The sequence below is a fragment of the Semicossyphus pulcher genome, unplaced genomic scaffold, assembly GCF_022749685.1.
Source record: "Semicossyphus pulcher isolate SPU_LCO1_2020_fin unplaced genomic scaffold, fSemPul1.0.p SCAF_9, whole genome shotgun sequence".
Classification (NCBI taxonomy): domain Eukaryota; kingdom Metazoa; phylum Chordata; class Actinopteri; order Labriformes; family Labridae; genus Semicossyphus; species Semicossyphus pulcher.
Window position 1 is genome coordinate 16,468,964 of NW_027211770.1, and position 22,959 is coordinate 16,491,922.

Below are 22,959 nucleotides of genomic sequence, written 5' to 3' on the forward strand. Positions count from 1 at the left end.
GTGCTGTTTGCGAAAGCCCTGCTTTAGTGTGTGCATAACAGCTGACATGCTGGATAAACAGCGCTGGTGCACAACATGTGACGGAAAGGCTTCGTGAAAGATGGGGGAGGAATTTAGAGGAAATAATGTCAATCTTTTCCAAGCCCGCAGCGAACATGACGAGTAAATGAAACAAATACGTATATAAATAAATAATAGATTAAAAAATCCATAAAACAATGAAGAGATCATGTTTGAAAGTGCCTCCATCTCTTGCTTTTTCTAAAAGGCGGTGGAAATGAAAACAAAGGAGCACTCTACATAGATTCTGTGCTGGGACTTTGGGCCTAATGCCCTGGGGTGTCAATTAATTTAGTCTGGGGATTTGCGGCCTACTCTTCCTAATTGAGCCCAGTGGAGACCCCCTTGGCTCTTCACGATAGGAAGTAGTGCGTTTCATAATTAATACTTTTTTTTCCTTTATTATTATTATTTTTTAATGAGGGTGGTAATGTTGTAAATGTATGCATCTCATTAGAGTAAAAGGGCCATCTACGCTATTGTTCACTTGTGCAGCGCTGGCTGCCGCTGAGATGAAGCAGAGAGACAAGCTCATTGAGAAGCAGCGATGGCACATTGAAGTCAAAGCTTTTGTGTGCGTTTGAATATAAAACAGAGGCCGCTCGATGAGACTCTCATTAGTGTTGCTTAATATGTGTGCTTTTTAAAGCTTAGAGGTTAATGCCCGACTTGCCTCCATTTCACTGGAGCTCTCTTTAATTTGATGCATAATTCTTTTTTGTCAGCAGCTGACAAGAGCCCCTTCAGAGGAAGCAGCCGGGCTGTGTTGTGAACTCTGCATCCAACAGGAACACAAAAGGCCCACAAACACCTCTAATTAAACCTCTTTGAAAATGTTTCCCTCCACTTTCCTTCTCATAACAGAGGGAGATTTCTGAACTCTCCTATCTCCCCATCTCTCTGTCCCGAGAACATAACTCCTGGCGATTAAACAAATTACCTCCTCTCCCAGGAGAGCTGTGGATCCAGTGAAAACAATAAGTGTGTGATTCACAACGCTGCCACCTCTCTGTTCTTACAAACGGCCTTCAAATTGCCATTTATTAATCAATGTCTGTGGTTAGCCGGTGAGAAGGATTTCTCTTCCCTTCCCCTTTCATCTCGAGGTGCAGAAAAGCCGAGTTATAATTTAACATCACATTTTTATTCCGCTCATCAGATCGCCCGTAACTTGAATCATTACTTTAAAATTACTGATGACTCAGAGCTTCCACAACACAAGAAAGGGAGGAGGAAAGAACGTTACCTGCCGACCTCAATACATCCTGCTTTGTGTTGAGAAAAAGAAGGGAAGGGGGGAAAACTCATTTCCTGAAACTCCATTTCTTAAGCGTTGATTAGCGAAGGAGCATAATTAGAGTGAAATGTGAAGTCAGGGTTTTTTCAGATTGCTCCGCTTCCTCTAGAAAAATCAGGCCATGATTAATGAATAAATGATTAATGAGCAAGCTAATTAATCAATTAATTATTAAGCAAGCGCTCAGAACAAGAAACGGGTAGGATGACGGTGAACAGTGGATATAAGAGACGGTTAGGGTTGTGTGTTAGAGAAAAAAGGATTTAGGATAATCTGCCTGTTTGTTCTGTCAGTTTGTTTTGTCTCCGCTTACAGGAGGAGGAAGAGGAAGAGGGCGGACGGGAGGAGATGAGAAGGCTCGCCGCTTGCCGTGAGAGCATTGACGTCAACATGCCGCGTTTGCAAGTTCCTGCGAGGTCCGAGGGGGTCAGGTCTGTAGGTCAGGAAGCGGTGGAACCTGGAGTGACATTTCCCCGGCTACAGTAATGATACAGTAAAAGGCTACAATCAACAACTCCGAAAGCGCCGAGAGTGCCGGAAAGTTCCCTTCTCCAACAAGTCGTCCCTCCTCCCCCTGTCTTTAACTAGGACACCCCATCAATCTTTGATAATGTGCGGTGTGGGTCTCTCCTGTGTGACCAGGCTGATGAGACATCACAGCAGGGATTGATGTATGAAATGCAGCCTCCGAATGTAACTGTGATATACTGGACCGTTTCAAGTCAAGTTTGACCTTTTTTTCCCGGATATTAATCGCTGCGGTGAAAGAATATATGTGTGATGTATCCCTCCCCCAGGAGCTCCTCACACTTTATTCTTTGGCTTCTTCCATACCTTGAGCTTAGAGGAGGGGGGCGGGGGGGCGGGGCTTTTTTCATGTCTGCCAAAACTCCCCAGAGCTGCAGCACAACAGGATATGGGACACAAAATATTATTTTATAAGCGGATGGGTTTATTGTTTCTATTAAAATGCAGCCTTACTCTATAAAGCTGCATTTTCCCCCTCCTCCCCTTGACACCCGGAAACACATCCTCAAAGCAAGAACATGAAGGAAGGATCTTTCATCCCTGCATATCTTTCCTGGCGTTTACTGCTGGCCTTATTAACAGCGCTGTGAGTGACGGAGGCAGAGTGTTGCTGGGAGAATCTCAGGGGGCTTTGATGGAGCTGCAGCAAGCTCAGGGCGAGATCATGCTTACGTTTATCCGCTCAAAGAAACTTCTTTGTCTTCTTCCTGAAACTCTTTTTACCTCTGCGCATCTTCTGGTCTACTGGCTGGACTGGTGCTGCATTCTGTCCTAATCACGCCACGGCATTGCAGATTTGCAGTGAATAGGTCTTTGTCGTGCTGGGTGGGTCGGCTCTTTGACTGTGACACCCCGCACATATGGTGGCTGTGTGTTGGGATGTGTCGTGGCAGTGAATGCCGTGGGTTGGGCTCTTGACCCCTGCCCGGCCTTTAGCACCTTACCGGCTGCAGCAGCAGGTCTGCAGCTTGATGAACTTAAACACTTTATTGTGCGGCCTGTTTTTCGGGGTGTGTTTTCTTTAGGGGTTTAACTCTGGATGAAGAATGCTCTGTTCGCGTTAGGGGGGCAGATGTGTGCGACTATGTGACTGTTTTACCAAACGAGTAGCACGCGCCTTTTCTCGGGCTGCAGATGGACACACACTTTGTTTGCACAGAAGAAGTAAAGTAAGACCAGGCAGAGAAATCTCCTTTGTGCGGGTGCGATAAGTCTGTTAATTAAGCGTCTAACAGGGACTTCTAGAGCTACAACCTCGGTGACATTGCCACCCAAATAGCACCACATTACTCAGGGAAACGAGTCCAGCTGCTGTCCATACGTGTGATCACACTACAAATACAACTAAAGCAAACTTTACACCATTAAAACAAGTCTATTTTTACTACTCTCTACTGTCTGCAAACAAGACTTCCTTAGCAGGTCACATCTACCGAGAGGCTTCAGGTTTTGGGCTCTGATAAACAAGTGGAGCGTTACATGCTCTTAAGGCCATCTGGTGAGATGATCGATCATTAGACAGAGTGTGGAGATAACTCCCTCAGCCTGCCTGGTGGCTACCACTGATCCCGTATCACCCTCGCAGGATATGGTATGAATCACAGGAAGTTGAGATCGATCTATATAGATTGTGCCGCTTGATTACAAATGGGAAAAAAAATCCCATTTGGCTTAGGCACTCGAATGCCTCAGAGTCTGACTGTGTCTGCGTGAATGTGTGGGAGTGCGACGTGTCAAATTATCGCTTTTTAACTTTCTCCTCTCACCGATTTCTGATATTTCTCGAGCCCCCTCCGCAATCTGTCCTACCTTCATTCATGTACTGGCGCTCGGTCCATCCTGCTCTTAAATCTCCCTTCTTGAGGGAGTCGTCTTTTAAATCTTAATTAAAACAGACTCCAAACCCCCCCACCCCCCCACCCTCCCAGGGGCTGGCTGAAAGCAGCTTAGAACAATCAAGAGGACGGATTAGAAGTGAGAAGAAAAGAAGAGAAGAGGAGACGCAAGAGCGAGTGGAGGGGAGGGAGGGAGAGGGGGGGAAAACAAGGAGAATGGAACAGCCGAGGAAAATATTGAGAGGAGAGAGAGCGAGATGACCCCTTTCCTTCATCCCCCTGATCCTCTCGTCTTCCTTTTTCCCTCTGTCTCTCCCTCTCTCTCTCAGGGCTCTGGAGTCTTGCCCTGACCTATTGACATTCAGCTTCTCGGCAGATTAAGCAGCGAATGGAGCCTCTGGAAAGGGTAAACACACTGGAGGAACAATGACCAACAGGCGGCAACCTTATTGGATTCTAATTAACTGCCAGGAGAGATGGCTGGGGGCATGTTAAGTGCTGTGGGACACAAGTTAGAGCCCCGGACCTTAAGTACCACAACGCACCTCACCTACACATCCCTACATTCTTTAAGATTATATCGTCCTTTATCGTACTTTGTATCTCTCTTTTCTCCTGCTGTTTCACATATGGCCCACGAGATCAACAAACATTTAAAAGCCCTCTTTAGAGAGTGCTCGCTCTATTCGGAGCTACCTCTCCCTTCCTTTCCTCCCCCCCTCTTCAACGTTGAACGAGGCCCGTCTCCCCCAGAGGCTGTTTGAGCGATAAGGTTAAAATAAGCTGAAAAATTGGGAGCGATTATTTGATATTGAACAGATATTGAATTATCTAGAGTGAGGGATGAAGGAGAGCAAAATCATTTCTCTGCATCGCCCTCGGGGAGGTGGGGGGGGGGGGGGGGGGTATAGTCGAGGGAGCGGGGGAGCTAAATGTGAAGTGGTCACATGAAAAAAAAAACAGCAGTTATTTTCTTTTTTGTGCTCCTGTTCCAATTAGCCGGATGCTAATTTGAGTGTGAGTCCAAGCAGGTCTCCGTATATGTGTGAACTTTCTCACTAGAGCAGCGGCCTATCGTCTTTGAGTGCTCCCTTGATTAGGCTAACTCACAATGGTGCTGCGGTTTCCGGGGGTCCCCTTTATGGAACCACCAGGACTAATTAGACTGGTCTCATTAACGTGTAAGTGCGAGAGAGAGGGTCCCAGCCATCGTGGATTGAAGCTGACACAGAAGGGAGGAAAAAGCAATGCCCTGCTAGAGACAGGCCATCGTCACCTCAGCAGGCACATAAAGCAATTCATTAATTGGTGTGAAAACACACACGCACGGGCATAAAGCCACACATGTGCAAACGCACACACACTCTCACACCTCAATGCGAATACACAAAGTAATGTTGAGGGTATTCCATGAACCCGTTGCTTGTTAGCACATTACCTGGGATCAAAGAGGCAAAGGCTGGAAGGGGAGAGAACCAGAGGAGCCATTATTTGTTGAGCAAAATTGCAGCCCACTGTTATGTTTGTCCTTCGGCAAACCTGGCAGAAAAGAGGACTCATCCGTTAAAAAAAAAAAAAACAGGAGGATCTCTTCCCTCGTCACCATCATGTGAGACTCTTTGAAATCCTCAGAGTACTTTTTTTTTTTAATCAAAGCTGGAAGGAAATGAATCGCGGCCTCAGTTGTGATCCGAGCCTGGAGGTAGAGAAGGGATCCACATGACCACTGTCCATTTCCACACCATTACAGCAACAGTCATGGCTGTAATAGGCTGAATTGGGCCATTGATTTCTCTCATGCACCCTCTCTTTCACCCAAAAAAAAAACTGGTCTGTGCCAGTTTTGAGATACACCCAGTTCTTTTTAACAAAACATCACATGCTCAAAGACAGGCCACACAAAACTTTAACCTCAGCCCAATAAAAGAGCACACACACACAGTCACACACACAGCCAATACAATATGTCCCAGCTTGAGTTCCTGGGGAGTTAAACAAAAGACTGAGTTTAAATTGGCTTTTAAAGAACTCCCCAGCACAATCAGGAAGTTGACTTGAGCTACTATAGTGTGTCAGTGGACTGTTTAGAGAAAGAGGGGTAGTTAGGCGCCGCTCTACAGTGCAGTGAATGGTTAATCTAAAGTGTGACGGCTCAAGAGCTTCCCTCAACCGGCTTCAATAGGCCTCCAATCAGGCCTGACCGACCTTCAATCTTTGGTCAGATGTTTTAACTGGCTGGTGATTGAGTGGCTTCATTAAGGGCCTATTTATCTTCCCCTGGATCACAGTCCTGAAAGGCTGGTGACACGCTCAACACACCCACGCACCGCCTCCACAAGAACCTGAGCAGATGCACAAATGCATTAGCACGCACACGGAACATTCAGCAACACAGCATTGACTAAAAGCTAAAACGCTCGGTCAGTTTCAGTTAGTTTATAGCAGTTAGCAGTGAAGGTTTTTTCCTCAACAAACTTTTTCATCCTACATCTCCTCATTAGCTCTCCTGAACGCCACGTGTTCTCTCGAGAAAACTTCCCCCAGGCCCAGCAGACTGCGATACCTTCGAGGGTTTGCCATGCGGCTGTGTTGGAGTGTAACGGCGCCTGAACAAAATAGCAGTTCAGGTCAAATCATGACCCCCACGCAGACAGAGACCCTCCCAAACAAGCCACAACAAACAGCTTTCTGTAGCCACTCTCTGCCTTTGATCTGAAGAAGCAAGAGATGGGATCCGTCCCCTCTCTCCTCTCTTCTCTTGTGCCCTTTCCTCTCTTTTCTTTACGACATCTCCTTATATCTCTCCATTCCCTCCCACTGAGCAGGTGTATTAAATGATGTGACTGTTCTGGCAGCATTGGACCGCACCTCAAAGTGCAGTCTGTGAAGAGGGCTTTTCTCTCCTTCCCTCTTATCTTTTATCCCTTCCATCGCCCCGTCTCCTTTCCTCTCCCTTTTCCCTTTCCCTTTATCCTTCTCCATCCCCTTTACTTCTTTTAACATGTTCCCTCGCACTCTTGAATGTGAAATAGAGCGGCCCATGCCTCTCTTATCTATTTGAATTCATCTACACCTCCCTGTCTATCTCCCCCTGTGCATCTCTCTCTCGGCCTATTGTCTATTTAGCTATACGTCTAATTATGCTGTCTCACTTATGTAATTAGCGCAGGAATAAATGGCTGCCGTAGCTTTGTCTCTCCCCTTCACCCCTCCCGTTGCAGGCTCTGAGAAAACAAATTATGGAGAACAATAGGTACAAATGGCTTCTGCACCAAACCAGATGATGGATGCAGCCTGGGTTCCCCGCATCTCATCCCTTCCTTTTTCCTTTCCTCGCTTACTCTCTTTACTCTCCCTCCCTTCTCCATTATCTCCACCTCTATATGTCTCTGTTTGGAAACAGGGGAGGACTTGAGCACTCTCTCGCCCAACTACCCTATCATTGTATGGCTGTATCATCTGTCTTCCCTTCTTGGCACTGACACTATATTCGCACTGACATCATATTAGGCAAGGTCCCTTTTCCATCCCTTTCTTTCTTTCTTTCTTTCTTTCTTTCTTTCTCTCTTCTCTACTCCCTCTTTCCTTCCCCCTGCTGTTGTCTCCACTGGCACTCCTCCTCTATCCCCAAGAGCTTTTATGCACGGCGACTGCAAAGCAAACGCCTGGGACTTTCTAAAGCAAACAGCCAGCATCCTGTACCGTAGCCCCATCTGTGGATAGTCTGAGCAGGGAAAAATCAGTCCCTCTCCTCCACTGCCTCGTTCCCTTTCCAGAACCCCCCCTGGGATCTGCACAGCGCTAGGATGCCTCAGTCGGACGGGTGCAATGTGCTGGAACAATGGTTGGGCTGCTTCCTCCAGGAGGGGTGTTATAGGTTCACCTCAGCCAGCTTGGGAAGCACTTAGCCGTGTGTTCTTGCCCTCCTTGCTGCAGGAATGTGGCAGAAGCAGAAAAGCCTCCCACTGTCCGCCTTCCTTACCTCCCCCCCTGCTATCCACAACTCTACACATACACGCATGCATGCACACAAACCCTCTCTGCGTGTCCAAGTGTACACCTGAGATCTAATGTTTAGCCTGCGGTGCTGAAATATCAACTTTCTATTAATCCCCCCCAGACTTGCAGTCAGTTACACCTTTGTTGTTTTTTCACCTCTGCCACGCTGGAAGAAAAACAGCAGGTTTGGTTTACACCAATACAAGCATATCCATTACCTGAAATGCTAGGCTCCTGGCAGTAAATCCCTTTGACCCCTCTGCCTTCCTATTCTTTCTCCCTCCCTCCTATTCTCATGCTGCGCCCATTGCATCAGCTTGGGGAAAGACACACCTCACACCCTCCTACCGGTTCAACCGCCGACCACCTAAACCACCCACACGCTCCACTGTTCCTCACGTCTCCCCGCACAGCTCAATAACATTAACATGTTTCGAGCATTGAGGGAGCCGCAGTTAAAAGCCTGATCGATAAGCTTTGACTGACACCCCTCAGTTGATCGCAAATTGGCCGGCTTCTCTCGCAGACCTCCCAGGGCGAGTCTCTCGGCCCTGTCCGAAATGGAAATAAAAGACGTCTCCGACCTTTCACCCAGCTGCCTGTAACAACACAGAGCTCTTTTAGCAAGCAGAGGAAGACTCAGCCGCAGCCGAACTACTATTTTGGTTAATGGTTGAACTCGATATTAGTCGTAGGGGTTTCATGCAGTTAAAGCGGACGGGATGGAGAGATGAAAGGAAGAAGCCAGGTGCTGGACTTCAAGGAACCAGCAGTAGGAGCCATTAAGTCCCATGAGGGTATGCACTACTTCCGTCATTAATAATGTGAGCAGCAGGAAGGCAACCTCTTGTTTTCTTAAATGTGATTTTTCTCCACTTGGATGAGGAGACGACATGTCCAGAGAGCTGCAGCATCATTAATTAGACAGTTGGACTTTGACTAATCGCTCCAGAAAGGGCACAGAGCCCTGAAGATGCCAAACACTCATCACGTCTTATCATCCTCTGTGCCAGCGCGTGCCCTTGACCTCCGCGTGGGTTAGGGGTGAGTCGTGAGTCACTTCTGGATGATGTGCACATGCCATAAGCCTCGGTACAGGCAGCCAAACATTTCATTCAGCTCTTCGGTTTCACATAAGGAGAATAAAATGAGAAGATAAATAAATCAGCATCCAGTGCTTAATAAATGTCGTCTAATGGTATTGCTAAGTGAACTTTTCTTTTGCTGAGCTCCTTCTCGCCTGCCAGAACCCAACAGAGCTATCTTTAATATAAGGTTAAGGAACGCGCCTGGTGGAGATAACACAGGAACAGATATTGAGGCAACTCGGAAGATAAATTTCAATTTGCTGTTGGTTTCTGTGTCTCGGCAGGAGATATGAAATTCTTGTCTTGCAGGGCAGGAATTGATTGGAAAATAAAAATGAATGTGTGGTCGAGTATGTCTGCAATTTCTCTGTTGTATGTTGGGTTCTGGGTCTTTTGAAACGGTGATACATCTCTCTGCAAGGAGGTGACACTTGTGTTTTAGGGGGAGATAAATGCAATCCAGGTCTTTCCTTTAATAGCTGCTACTGTATGAACGTGACTGTTTTCCCTTGGGGGGCTGTTTTAATGACATGCACAGAGGCCCCGGTTTCTCCCTCTCTTTCCATTACTGTGTTTGTACAGGAGGAATAAAGAGTAAACAAGTTGCCCCCACCACGTCTGTATGCTGATGATACAGCCTGAAGTGCTCTAACTGGGGAAGAAGACTTCAGGCGATGGCAGGAAGCTGACAAGGCCCCTCCATTGTCCCCTTCCCTGTCATTTCCTCCCCGGATCCTCCGACCGCCCCACAGGAAGACAAGGTGAGGATGTGCAGAGACAGACACGAGGAGAAAGCAAAGACAAAAAGAGGATGGGCGGACTGGGGTAAAAATACTACTTGAAGAGGCCAAGTGTCATCCACAGTTTGCTACCTGGCCACTTTGGCTTCCTGTGTTTAGCCACGCTGGCGTGCGCATCCAGTTAAGTTGCCAACAGCTGATAACAAAGCCTCGTGACACACTGCCAAGTTCTTTATCTGTGTTTACCCGCATGGCAAAGCTGATTAGAGACAGGCAACATTATGAAGCCGCCATTGTTTCCTTTCTCCTTCCAGTTTCTCCTGCTGCACACGTAGTAAGTGCGTGCGTAGGAAAAAGGGAATGTCTGTTTACAACGAGGTCGGAGAGACAATGGCATGTGTGCCCGGGGATGAGGACAAACGGCAGGCCATAGTTTAAGATCCTGATCTTTCATTACTGTCAGCGTGCGTGTGAGAGGGTCAGCAAGAGGAAGTGATTTATGAAAGTGAAAATCTCGACTTTTAAGCTGTTCGACTTAGGAGAGCTAAAATATCTTGGATATAGATGAAGACATGGCTGTTGGATCTTACAGGAAGTCAATCTAAGAAAATCAGGGTTAAATTTAGCAGCAAAGCCATTACACAGGCCTCTCATAGACAGGAAATCAAAGTAGGCCAAAATGCATCTATATCTTTGCCATGACTATGTCTCCTAAATAATGCAAGACACTTCTGTTCAGGACTCAGCTGCGTTCAGATTCTGCTGCGTCTGCACTATCGTGCACCAAGTCTCTAACACTCCTCATCGGCTGGCTGGCTGGCTGGCTGGCCGGGGTTTTTCAGCCAAACTTTCCCCCACTTAGCTACTTATCCTCAATCTCTTTCTATCACAAGGAAGGAAAGTGATAGGAGGAGGAGGAAAGGAGAACTAACAGGAGAGATTTGAGTGCATGAGTGTGTTTGTGGGAGATTACGCGTGTGACAGAGAGAGAAAGGAGCAACAAGACGGGGAAAAAGGTTAACGATTCTTCGCGCTCTTCCTGAGTGTTTCCCCGCTGCTTGTCAGCTTAATCATCAATACACTAGTGACACACCGAGTCTTATCCCCGCAACAAGGCTCCTCTTCCTCCCTTCCCTCTGTCCATTCCCATTCCCTCCACAAGAATTCAAAGAGCAGCAGAACGGCAGGTCATAAAATATGCACAGTTCCCTAAAACCAACCTCTTGGGACTTGCTGCCACTGCGTCCACAAATATATCTGCACTGCATGAGGAAAAGACAAATCTCTGGTAATGGGAAAGGGAAGGGTGGTGCGGTGGTGGAGGAGAGGGCTCGGTCAGGGCTTATCACTTCCTCAGCTTAATATCACTTCTCCGTCTGTGCCTGTGTGTGCCTGCATGAAGTACGTGCCTGTGCAGGCTTTCAACCTTTGGTGAAAGTCTGCCAGCCGCCTCCGGCCCATTAAGCAGATACGCTCTCGTGTCCTCGCGTCCCATAGTCACACATTCTGCAACCAGGCAAAAGAGTTGTGAGAGGAAGAACCAAGGTGGAAAATTTCCACCGTGTTACCCTATAGTGTGACATGACAGGCAATGCGACTTAAGAGGAAGGGAGAGAAACTTGTAATCTCGGCTTGCAGCCTTTGAACTTGGCCCGATGAGACGGAGGCGACCCAAAGCAAAAGGTTCCAAAGAAGAGCTCACTGAAGATTACTCAGAATACTGATGCACTGTGGAATCCAATTCCTCTGCGGGCCCAGGGGACTTTACCAGGGAGTAAATTATTAGTGTTGAACCATACTACTTACGTACAAATGCATGCTATGTGTCATACACACATTTCAAAGTGAAGCCATGTGCTGTGGCCAAATTTTCACTCGGTGGAAAAGCAGCACAATAAATGAGGTCTAGGGTCTCTTAGGTTCTAATTAGGGCAGCTGTTCATTATTTGTGTGTGTAAGAGAGTGGGGGAAAGAGGAGTTGTGTGTGAGTGTGTGTGTGTGTTAGGGTTTAGGTCAGGAGGAAATATGCCACTGTCGGGCTACCGCTCCGTCTCATCCAGCTGTTGCTAGTCTGTCAGGGAGCAGAGGTCTGCCGGTGTCACATCCCTCCTCCTCCTCCAGCTTTGACTAACGACAAAACCATGCGGAACCGGGGCTGAAGGTAAAGATGTAACGACAACAACTGGCTTTTGAGCAAGCGTTCGCATTTGTGCTCTTGAACGCTGCTGAAACTGCATGTGAGGCAGAGAAATAAACAGATTTTAAACCCCAAATTTGAACTTTTTGAGCGTCCCAGATAAGACTCGCGTCAGCGTGATGATGCTGTTTATTCTCTTACATTTAAATGTGATTATTCTTTCCATTTTTAATAGCATGCACTAGTGTATCAACTCGGAAAAATGCTGATAAGTCAACAGTTGCTCTTTGTTAATCGCTAAAAGCTTCTTATTTTTGCAACACGACTCTAACAGCAGAGAATTATTAGAGTAGATTTTAGCAGCTGCTCAGAGAGCCTCCATATCTTGATGATTATATTTATCCTAAGAATGTATTATCTCTTTACTGTCCTATCTGTTGTTATAGCACGATCAGTTTGATAGTAAACAAACAAAGACTATAAGTCAGACATGCATTCAATTAACACTAATGAATAGTTTTTAAAGCAATATGTGTTTGTTGTTCGACTATAAACACAATGTTTCAGTCAAATCTTAAGTCTGCAAACTACAAGCAGCAGGGGGTAGTCTATTATGAAGGGGGGGGGGGGGGGGGGGGTAGGCAGGTGCGTTATGTCTCCTCCTCTCATTCGAAAAACAAACGCTCCCCCTCTCTGTCTCTCTTACACTCACTCTCTCTGTCCCTTTCTTACTCTCTCTCTCTCTCCCTGTGTCTCCCTTTCACTCTCTGCGTCTGCCTTGCTCCATCCCAGACGCAGGCACCCGCGAGACTGAGTGCTCCACCGTCATAGACCGTGCTCCCTTTTTATCAGTTTACGCACCACGGTGTTGTGCAGGATTACGACTCGTACAGCAAACTTCACATCCAACCATCACAGGCTAAAAGAGGATGAGATTCCACATCGCTCAATCAGGCGAACACCTCTCGCTGTGTGTTTTTGGTTAATGGGAGTCAATCAGGGGACCGATGAGTAACTTCAGGGAAAAGGGCTGCGGAGCTCTGCCCGGCGCTTCAGTTGTATCATCCTCCCCTGCTCTAATATCCACGTGTTGTATCCTCATTTTAAAACACAAGAGATTTTATTATAAATGGACACATTATACGTTCCAGTCCGGCGCAACAAATCCCACCGGTGACCGAAAATGTGAAGTCAAACTTTGCGGTCTCGCGCTCCGCTTTCACAGCCCCATGCGTCTCCTTTCCACTGAAACAGAGCCCGTCTCTAACACATCCGGAACCTCAACCCGAGCACAAACAATCACAGCTATCCCAGATTTACGCAGTGCCACTATTCGCCTGTGCTCCGGGTCGGCTTACAGACAGTGAAACCTCCGGATGTAATCACTCTTTCTAAACTAATTAAACATTTACCGGAGATTAGCAGCTGTGAATTGTAGCACTGCAGCATCTCAGCTGCCCCTCTATCGCAGCGCGCAGGATGGCTTGACGCAGCGCGCCAGCGTGGAGCGCGGTCCATCCTTTCCGTTAATAAAGACCTGCATGCAGAAACAAAGAATAAAAGAGTGTCTTACCTGTGACCATAAGGCAAAAGATGAGGTATAACGCCGTCATTTTCTGGCTGCTTGCTTTGTGGTGTGGAAGGATTCACTCGCTCCGTCTAAATGCGACCGAGCTGGTTACGGTCCTCCGCGGCGGCACCGGACGAACAAGCGCACTGGTGAATCGTCTATAAAAGCATCCAGTTTAAAGAAATGACTCTGAATGGTCCGAACAGTTTGTAAACTCTCTGTTAACAGTGCACCTCCATAGTTGGTAACTTTCCCCGCAGCATCAGCGTCTTTCCCAGTGTCCGTTTCCCGTCACGCTGGCACAGATCTCGCCTCTCTCCGCGCTCTCTAACAGTCCATTAGTGAATCAGGCGTTTCAATCTGCAGCTTCGTCCACAGTCCACTTTTGAACCTGCTTGAAAGCGATCTCTCCTCCTCGCCAGCGCGCGGTGATAAACCCCGGTGAAGTTGCCTCTCGCCCTGTCCCCACTGTTACACGCTCACTCCTGCTCTCTCTCACACTCTTCCCTCCCTGTCGCTCTCCTCTGTTTACTTCTCACTCCCTCTTGCCAACGGGAAATGCGCACTGACAGTCATCTGGTGGGGAGAGAGGGGGTAAAACCAAATCTGGCAGGAGCAGTGTGAGAGGAGCCCCTCTGCTTCTGATGCTGGGCAGGGGGGGGGGGGGGGGGGGGTCCAGCGGCCCCCGCCCCCAGGGGCCCGCTATTGGCTGAGTGGCGTCACGGGGAGGGCATTTAAAACACTTATTCCCTGTTAAATGACTGCACTAACATTTTTTGGGTGGAGTAGCCCACATGGAGACTTCAGAGCAATGTGTTTCTAGGACAATAGACACTGTTGTTATAAAGATAATTTTAATAAGAAGCTAAAGTTACCAATAATATCCTACAGAACAGTTTGGTAATAGCAGGCTATTGTAGAATTCAATGTCTTAATGATGTCCTACTATATGTCTGTTTTTCACCATGCATCTTATTGTCTGCTAGCTTGCTGTCTGTTTCTGAAAACAATGTGTTGTTTCCACACAGCTTTGGTTTGAAAATGGCCGATAAACAATGTGGCTAAGAGCAAGACACAAAACTTGATTCCGCCAACTAGCAACAGGTAGCGTTCGCTAACGGCACTCCAGCCTCTGCCTCTGCCGGCTACTCAACGTCTTCCACGACCATGCCTAACAAGAAGGGAGTAACGCCACGGTAGTGATAAAAATTGCTTCTCCTATGGAGGCAGTTTACCCCAGGGCAGCCATATTGCTTCCTGTAAATTAGTAATTTGTTTCCCTGGGAATTAGCTTCCATGAATTTGGGGGCGGAGCCTCTGAGGGAGCACTGAGGGGAGGGGAGTGTTTGTTTTGCTGTTGAGTTTGAATATCAACAATCTTTCTCCAGAATACTGTGCCTCTAATAACATGAGTTCAAGTTATGGTTAACACAAGAAAATATAATATCGATGCGGCAATATATCGCCGTCCTGACTCGTGCAATACAATTATCAATAGGCTGGCGCCAAATATCGGTATTTTAATTTACAAATACATGACGCTGTAACAGATTTCCCTGCGATTTAGACTCACTGTGTCACTACGTCATGACTCTTCGCCGTGGCGCTTATGACATGAAAGAAGGTAATGTGAACAGAAATTAATTGACAGCAGGATAAAAGAAGAAGAAGACGCGGGGGTTATGTTTGACCATAGACTGTATAAAAAGGTGGCCGACATGACAGCTCCCTAAAAGTGAAGCCAAAACATTTCAAGTGCCCCCTGCTGACTGGCTGCAGTACAGGTCATCAAGCCCGCCTCCTCCATGTTAACAGATGGGACATGAGACAAACTATAAAATATAAATACATTTTTCTCAAACATGGTTTCTGTCATTATAGTTAGTTCTTATCATGCTGATTTACGTCCAAGTGTTCATTTTTCTGACAAGTTTATTTTTAATGAGTTATTTGATGCGGTAAAAAGGATGATTGACAGCTCTGTTGACAGATTAGGCTCCTGCAGCCGATCTGTTCCTGATTTGCAGTGAAGAGGAGGATCGGCGAGAGGAAACGTTACCAAAACAATCACTACGGTCATTGAAGTTTCCATACCTGTGAATGTAAACCTCAGACCAACACAAGAAGCTGTTCTGATGTTAAATATGTGTGGCTACGGCGGCTCCACCCGGCGATCTCTGGCTCCAAATGATGTCACCATCACAAGATGGCAGCGCCTATCACAGGGGCTATTTTGGCATCAATTTTGTACAATATGAGCAGATGGAGACGCGCTGTCCATCTATATATACAGTCGCTGGTAAGAACACAAAAACTTTTACTGCTTATTCTGAATGAAGTTACATAAACAAAGCCTTCACTTTTGTGAATCAAGGGTCCATATCTGATTAAAAGGAAACTAACAATTAAAAGTAAGTATCAATTGAACAATTTCCCTCGCTTACTGAACACATTCTGAATGAATGGAGGTGATTTATGTGAAAGAAAGTTGAATTCGAGCAGAATCAGCTGGAGAAGTTTGGCAAATGGTGAAATGATCACCTGGAACAAAGCAGTAAAACTGTCAGCGTGACAACATTTGTTGATGAACCTGTTGTCTTTTGTTTACTCGGCTGCACCCCAACTGTGTTTAACCTCACTATTTATCGCTATTTCAGTTAACTTACAAATGGGAGTTTGTAAGCTGAAGTACCTTAATAGTTTATGCATAGGCTTTCAGTATTTTCTGCTAATTATTTCCTTTGAAGTTGTCCCAAAACGTGCTTTTTTTTTCAGGTGAGGTTTGATCTAAAAAGAGCCCATTGTTCATTGTCATACAGTGGGCGCTAAAATGAACAGAGGAGAACAGAATCATTATCATATTTCAACAAAAGCTTTTATAAAGAGATGAAAACAGTGCAGTCTATCATTTGCCTGTGGCTGTTTATAGGCTTGTTCTTTGATGTCGTTCATTAGTTATTCAAGGATCTATTGATTAACCAAAATAATAGGCCTCGCAGTCATCTGGTTAATCAGTCTTTCACTTGTATGTGTATTGTAGCAAGCAACGATTTAATTTAATGTGGACACATCCCCCTTCACACACACACACAAAGACACGCACACATGCGCCCTGTTAGCTCAACCAGGTGGTTAGAGCTCCACAAGAGTGTGAAAAATTCATCAAAGTGTAAATTTGGACACTGAGGACTTCAGCATGTGCTGATTCCAGAAAACATCATGCACCAAAATAAGAGTCTTGTGTTTTGACATTTCGCACTGCATTTAATTAAAAGCTGAACTGCACTACGATTAGGGCTCACCCCTCATGAGACCCCCCCCAAACAGTAGTTTTTAAACCCCGGGGCTGCCCCTTCCTGTTTATTGCCTCCCTGTAATGCAAACATAAGGGTCCCCTGCCAGTAAACACATGTTGATGGAGGAAACAGCTTGCACAGCTGGGAAGCCAACCCAGGTTAGAGTGAGTGAGCACATGGGTAAATGAGCGTGTCTGAATGTGTGTGCGTGCAGGGGTAGAGGCGCGCGTGTTGTGTTTACATGCGTCAGTCAGGGTGTGATGGACCGCCGGTCGTGTGTGGGTGTTTACATGTGAAAGATAAAGAAAAACAAAAAGAAATTGTGCTTCTTTTTCTTTGTGTGTTTGTAGGCCGGAGTGTGCACGTGTGAAACCATCAATGAGTGACTGACTGAAGGCGGGGGCTTGGGTGAGCAGTAAAAACAGCAGGGTGCCTCCAACAGTTGTGTTGTGATAATAAAATCAACATCCATTGTGAGGAGTCTGTCACCGAGCATGACGGTGTGATTGAAATGTATGATCTCCTATGGCTCACACAGATGGACACATAGATGAGGGCAAAACAGATGATAGCATCAGTTTGAGCCAATAGTCTTAATTATGCTGGCCTCCGTGGCATCAAATGGAGGGCGCCCATACTCCCCGAGCTTTTGAGTGTGTGAATAATTTATAAATAAAAAGGGGGTTTTCAGCTGTGGGTTTATTAATAATAAATATGGTTTGATATTTACTAAACTGTTCAGAGGGAGAAAGGGGTGACAGTTAAGACGTCGTTTGCATGGTAATTGTAAGGAGGTAATAAATAAGGCATGAAGTGGAGATATATGGAAATGTGATTCACGGGGAAATGAGAATAATTTAACAAAATATTATCCCAGTCCCTGTTTGACCCGAGGTCAATTAAAAAAGAGATGTCAGTCGTGGGGAACGGCATGCTGGGCCTTAAAATTACAATCGCTCTCTTTTCTCTTTTGTCTGGCTGGAAAGCAGATCTAACGCTCAAGTGCAGGAAAATGTATTCATACTGACACAAACCATGTGTTTAGTTTGAATGAATATTAAACCGAATAAAATCAACCTCATTATCCACCGCAGGAAAAAGGAGACGTTTCTCGCTCAAAAGTCAAACATGAGCTCCAAGTTGAGGAATGTGACTTGTGTTTTGTCTCCAAACGTTCGTCTGCTGTGAGCAGAGTTTTCAGTGAAAACACACATTGTACATACGTTATGAAATATAAGCATGCGGAATAATCATGTTTTATTGTTAAAACAGTCATTAATCATTTCCCCCTGATTGAACCTGTATCATAATTAATAAGCCCAGTCGTGGGGGTTGAAATACAGCTGCTGCTGGATTGATGAATATTAACATCCTGCTCTATTTACTGTGCTGTATGTCCATATAACAATGTTTGGGTTCCTCTAGGGGTCCAAGGTTTATGCTGCTATCCATATGAGAAACATTACACCAGCTTTTACTGTAATTGTGATATTGAATGTTGAGCTGATCTGTGTCAACCATAACTCTAAATGCCGCTACGAGCTCATAACTCATAAGGACATATACCTTTGCTACGCAGCGGTATCCATCTGCCCAGCTTGCGAGCAATTCAAAACCTGTCTCCTCTCTCCCATTCCAATAATATGACGTCAGTCCACTGCACTGGTAGGAAATTTGCAATTAAGCATTTTCTTTATGTGTGATTGACGAGCAGGAGGAGGGCCGTTAAAGCTCAACACGGACCTGCGGCTCACTCTGCAGTCCATAGGACTATTTCCAGCCTCGTATCAAATCCATGTCCTCTGCCCTAATATCAGAATATGACTCTGGCCACCCATGGATTTTGTTTTTGTCTGTAATGAAAGTCTCTCTGGGGATCGGGTTGAGGGATTCTTTTCCTCAGGGGTCAAGGAGAGGTTGAGGCTTCTGGTTCAAGCTGCGCTCAGAAAAGGGTGTGGATTACAGGAATGTGGGGTTTTTCTATGGTTATACAGAAAAGATCTGCGGTCTGACATTACAGTAGTCATGGATATGGTGACTGTAAGGTGTAGGCTCACATGGTCGTGAAGCCTACATGACAATAAGGAGGTGAAACTGCATCTGTAGCTCCAATATAAATGTACCATGATAAAATCAGCTGGGCCTTGCCTTTTAGGAAAGGTGGCCTTGTGGGTAGTGTACCACGTACACACTGAAGCACATGCTTTTTTATGTTATAATTGTGAGCAGAAAGGGCCCAGATGAACTCAGGTTAGAGTGTAACAGTTGTAAAAAGGGTTTTGTTTTTGAGTTACTATACTACTGTTAGTTTGCTAGTTAGCTACCAGCTGCGTGTAGCTAACTTGCTAACAGTAAATGGACTGTACTTATATAGCGCTTCTCTAGTCTTTGCGACCACTCAAAGCTGCTTTTACACTACATATCACATTCACCCATTCACACACTGATGGCAGAGGCTGCTACGTAAAGTGCCCAACTGTCAATCAGATATCACATTCATACCCGTTGGCTATGCCACCGGGAGCAATTTGGGGTTCAGTGTCTTGCCCAAGGACACTTCAACATGTAGCCTGAGGGAGCTGGGGATCGAGCCTCCGACCTTCCGATTGAAAGGCGACTGACTCTACCACTGAGCCACAGCCGCCCCAAATGAAGCTGGCAGCTAAAATCTGCCTAATGATCTTGCAGCTTCAGGTTGCAAGATTTAAGCGAGTTCTCCTTCAAGTTTCAAGACACAGACAGTAAATATAATTATCACTTTAGCAGTTTTGTTAAAAGGTGGCTCGTATCCTGCTTGTGCTCTGACGTATAGCACAGTGTTGAAACTTGTTTCGTGAGGTTACCCACTTAAGACGCAACTACCTTTTTACATAAATTGCACGAAGATGCACCAGAGTTAAATTTGGTAAAGTGAACCCAAACTATCAAACGCTTTGCTCTGTACGCTATATAGACCAATGACTGTATATATAGATGGACGACACGTCTCTATCTGCTCTCATTGTGCGAAATTGATGCCAAAATAGCCCCTGTGATAGGCCATAGCTCCAAGTTAACAGGTGGGACATGGGTCAAACCATAAAATCAAAATACACGCCCGATAAATTTTTCTCAAACATGGTTTCTGTCATTATAGCTAGTTATAATCATGCTGATTTACGTCCAAGTGTTAATTTTTCTGACAAGTTTATTTTTAATGAGTTATTTGGTGCTGTCAAAATGATGATTGACAGCTCTGTTGACAAATACGGCTCCTGCAGCCGATCTGTTCCTGATTAGCGGTGAAGAGGAGGATCGGTGAGTGGAAACGTAACTAAAACAATCACTACAGTCATTGAAGTTTCAATATCTGTGAACGTTAACCTCAGACCAACACAGAGAAGCTATTATGCTGTTAAACACGTGGGCGTGTGGGATCCTTGCTGTTTTTTCGGTAAGTTAAGTGTGTGTTTCGGTTAGCTTGTTCTACCCGGTTTGAGGCACCTACCTGTCCAACAGACAGAAGGCCAACTCTGCATCGTTCTTTGGCCATGTTCGCCGGTCTGAATGGGACCCAGTTGCTAATATGAACCACTCTCGCACTCACCTATACAGCGCCCCTCCTGAAAACGTCCCGTGCAAAGCAAAACAACAGAACAGACGCAGAGGGAAGGGTCTCACAAGTGTCTGCACATACACTCACCAACACACATGTACAGAGGCCCATGAGTGATGATTTATATTATATTATATTTGTAAAAGTCTTTTTCTAAGAAAATCCTACGTATTATACCTTTAATTATACATTAAGTCTAGTTGTTCAAAATGTACACCTTTATAGTATAAAGCATATACAATACAGCTATAGAACTTGTGCAGACAGCCAAAAATGCAGATGCTTTTTCATCATCTAAAAATGCATCAGAGCTAAAAAAGTTACTTCCTCTCTTTTTTGCAAGCCAGCACTTCATCAACCTGGCATGTGCTTTCACCCTCTTCTTCAATAAAGTGATTACAACATCCCCAAAATTTAAGATCAGATTGACTGGGTCCTTGGCCAGGCTGGCCGTGTCTTCACTGATAAGTACAGCAGTAAGCTGTCTGAAATATTCATGCTCTGATGCAGAGTTGTTGTCCCTTGATGGGCCTCGCCATGTGCAACATCTGTTCCTGATGTCATGCGCGTTTGTGTGTGCCAGAAATGCCCTGATGGCGTCCGTGGCATCTCTGCTTAACTAAGCCGTGTCCAGACACACAGCGCTCCACTCAGCTACGATAAATATCTGAGACGACGATAGTGATCCAGTCGCCCGGACAGAACTATTGAACACTTCTGCTAATCCATACACATAGATTAGCCGCTGCAGTCGCACACTGACATCAGCACTTCTGCCGCTCACTGATGAATGTGTCAGTTGATTGTTTGCTCTATCAACAGTTCATGTTGTTTGTGGGACATTACGTTATGACTCCTCGCACACTCGTATGTTTTAAAAAGTACTCAACCAAACATGAATGCAGTTAGTAATATAATTATGGATCATCATTTCATGGATCTGATAATGCGCCATATTCTTCTCAGCGTTTGTCCCATTTTTGTCCCCTGTGAATGCACTAACACTGTTCAAGGTAAGTAGCCACATTGTTCTGACAAATCGACAGTTGACACTGACCTCTTATGTCTGTGACATGAAAAAGAGACAATGAGAGGGACAGTTAAGAGTCAGCAAAAGTCAAGGTAAATCCTGTCCTGGGTGCAGTGTCCACACTAGTCCACAACTACAGTCACAGCTTCCTTCACCGCTGTGCTCGCCTCGCTGTCTGCTGACAATCACATGAATAGGCCACGACTGGCTGCTTGTTTTGTGCCATGATCCCTCGCCGCTCATGCTGCTGAAAAAAATAAATAACCCAGCTCTGCACCGCTATAAATAATGGATGACTCGCCCACTGTCACTTTTGATAGCATGTCAAGTCACGGCCTGGCCATTATTAGGGTCTGTCCTCTTCCCCTTTCTGGCTCTGACTCCAGTTTTGTTATTGTTCTGGTCGACTTGCCTGCACACCTCTTCAGTGGGTCGCCTGTCAGTCTTTCTCTGGGTTAGTGCAGTTGATGCTTGCCACGGAGAAGAAAGAGATGCTTTGGGGGCCGGAGACAAGATGGGTGATACAGCAAGCCTCCACAGCAGGAAATCTGCCTTCACCTGGAGCAGGTAGCTAAGCACTTTCAGCAAAGATGTCATCCGTCTGCTTGCGTTAGATAACCTGTGCTAAAGTGCTGCCAGGGGTGTGGTTAGGGATTGACCTCATCTTCTTTAGACAGACTCTCTGTCGCCCTTGGACAAAAGGAAAAACTAACAGCGTTGCTTTAAAGTCAAAAACAGGTCTTCACCCGTGGCGCAAAAGACAAAAGTGCTTACTAAAACAGACACACAATACTCCCGATCCAGCCATCCAGCAGGAGAAATCATAGATTATTTACATATGCAGCTGTGTCTGAGAAAAATGAATGAGGAACATCTGTCTGAGGGGAGCTATGAGAGAAAGATATGAGAAAGATTCAGTCATTTGGCCTCTGAAACACAAACACAAGGGTGTGCTGAGGAATCAGAGAAGGATGTGTTAGAGGGGCGCCACTAAGAAAGTAAAAACTCTGTTCAGCCCCTATCGGTTTCAGCTCTCTGTTTGTTCAAAATGTGCTGCGGTGCTACCAGGCCAGGCCCGAGGCAAGAGTTGTCCACCAGCAGCCCTTGCCTCCTGCAGACTGCGCCAGTCTCTCCATCTGCAGAGTAATAGCATCAAATCAAGGCCTGCAGCAAACAAACCCTGACAGATACTCTCATTTGGGATTCACTTTGGGACAGCTGTGGTGCCATCCAACACTGGGGGACGGAGAGGGGGAAGCCAGCAGTCAGTAATGTATGCAGAGTGTCTGCACGTCCTGGATGACAGCGACACGAGCGCTTGTCACAGGAGACATCAGTTCTACTTAGTCACAGCGCTGCGGGGCAATCCATATGACTGCAGTGCTGTGCGAACTCTATTAATAGTTATCTACCTTTCAGGAGTTATTATGCTGAGGAGGGGATGACAGAGGAATATAATGGATGAAGTTCCAAATGAGGGAAGGAAACAGGGTCTGTGAAGCATCTTTTGTGCCACTTGGCCCACTGCGACGTAAGGATGCTCCTCTCTCACCCTGCTCCTGTTAGCCTGTGTGGCTGGGCAGTCTGGTGCCAGACCCACAGTTTATGTGAGAGGCATAATAAGGACTAGTTATGGGGCAGGAAGGGGGGAGGGAGCGGAGGGAGGATGGAGGAAGAGATCAGCAGAGGTGGGGTGCAGAGGAGGGACTGAGAGCGAGAAAAGGAGAAGGGCGGCAGAGAGGGGAAAAGGAGGCTGGGAAAGATAGCTGAGCTGCCGGAAACTT

General features: G+C 46.1%; 1 protein-coding gene across 2 annotated transcripts in view; it reads right to left on the bottom strand.

Annotated features, from left to right (window-relative positions):
- Window positions 1-13,796, bottom strand: part of kirrel3l (kirre like nephrin family adhesion molecule 3, like) — a 32,094-nt gene extending 18,298 nt beyond the window's left edge. For both annotated transcript variants that reach the window (XM_069656617.1, XM_069656616.1), the window contains exon 1: window positions 13,258-13,796. In XM_069656617.1, coding sequence (XP_069512718.1) covers window positions 13,258-13,297 — 40 coding nt within the window. In that variant the 5' untranslated portion in view covers window positions 13,298-13,796. The remainder of the gene's footprint in view (window positions 1-13,257) is intronic.
- Window positions 13,797-22,959: the final 9,163 nt, after the last annotated feature.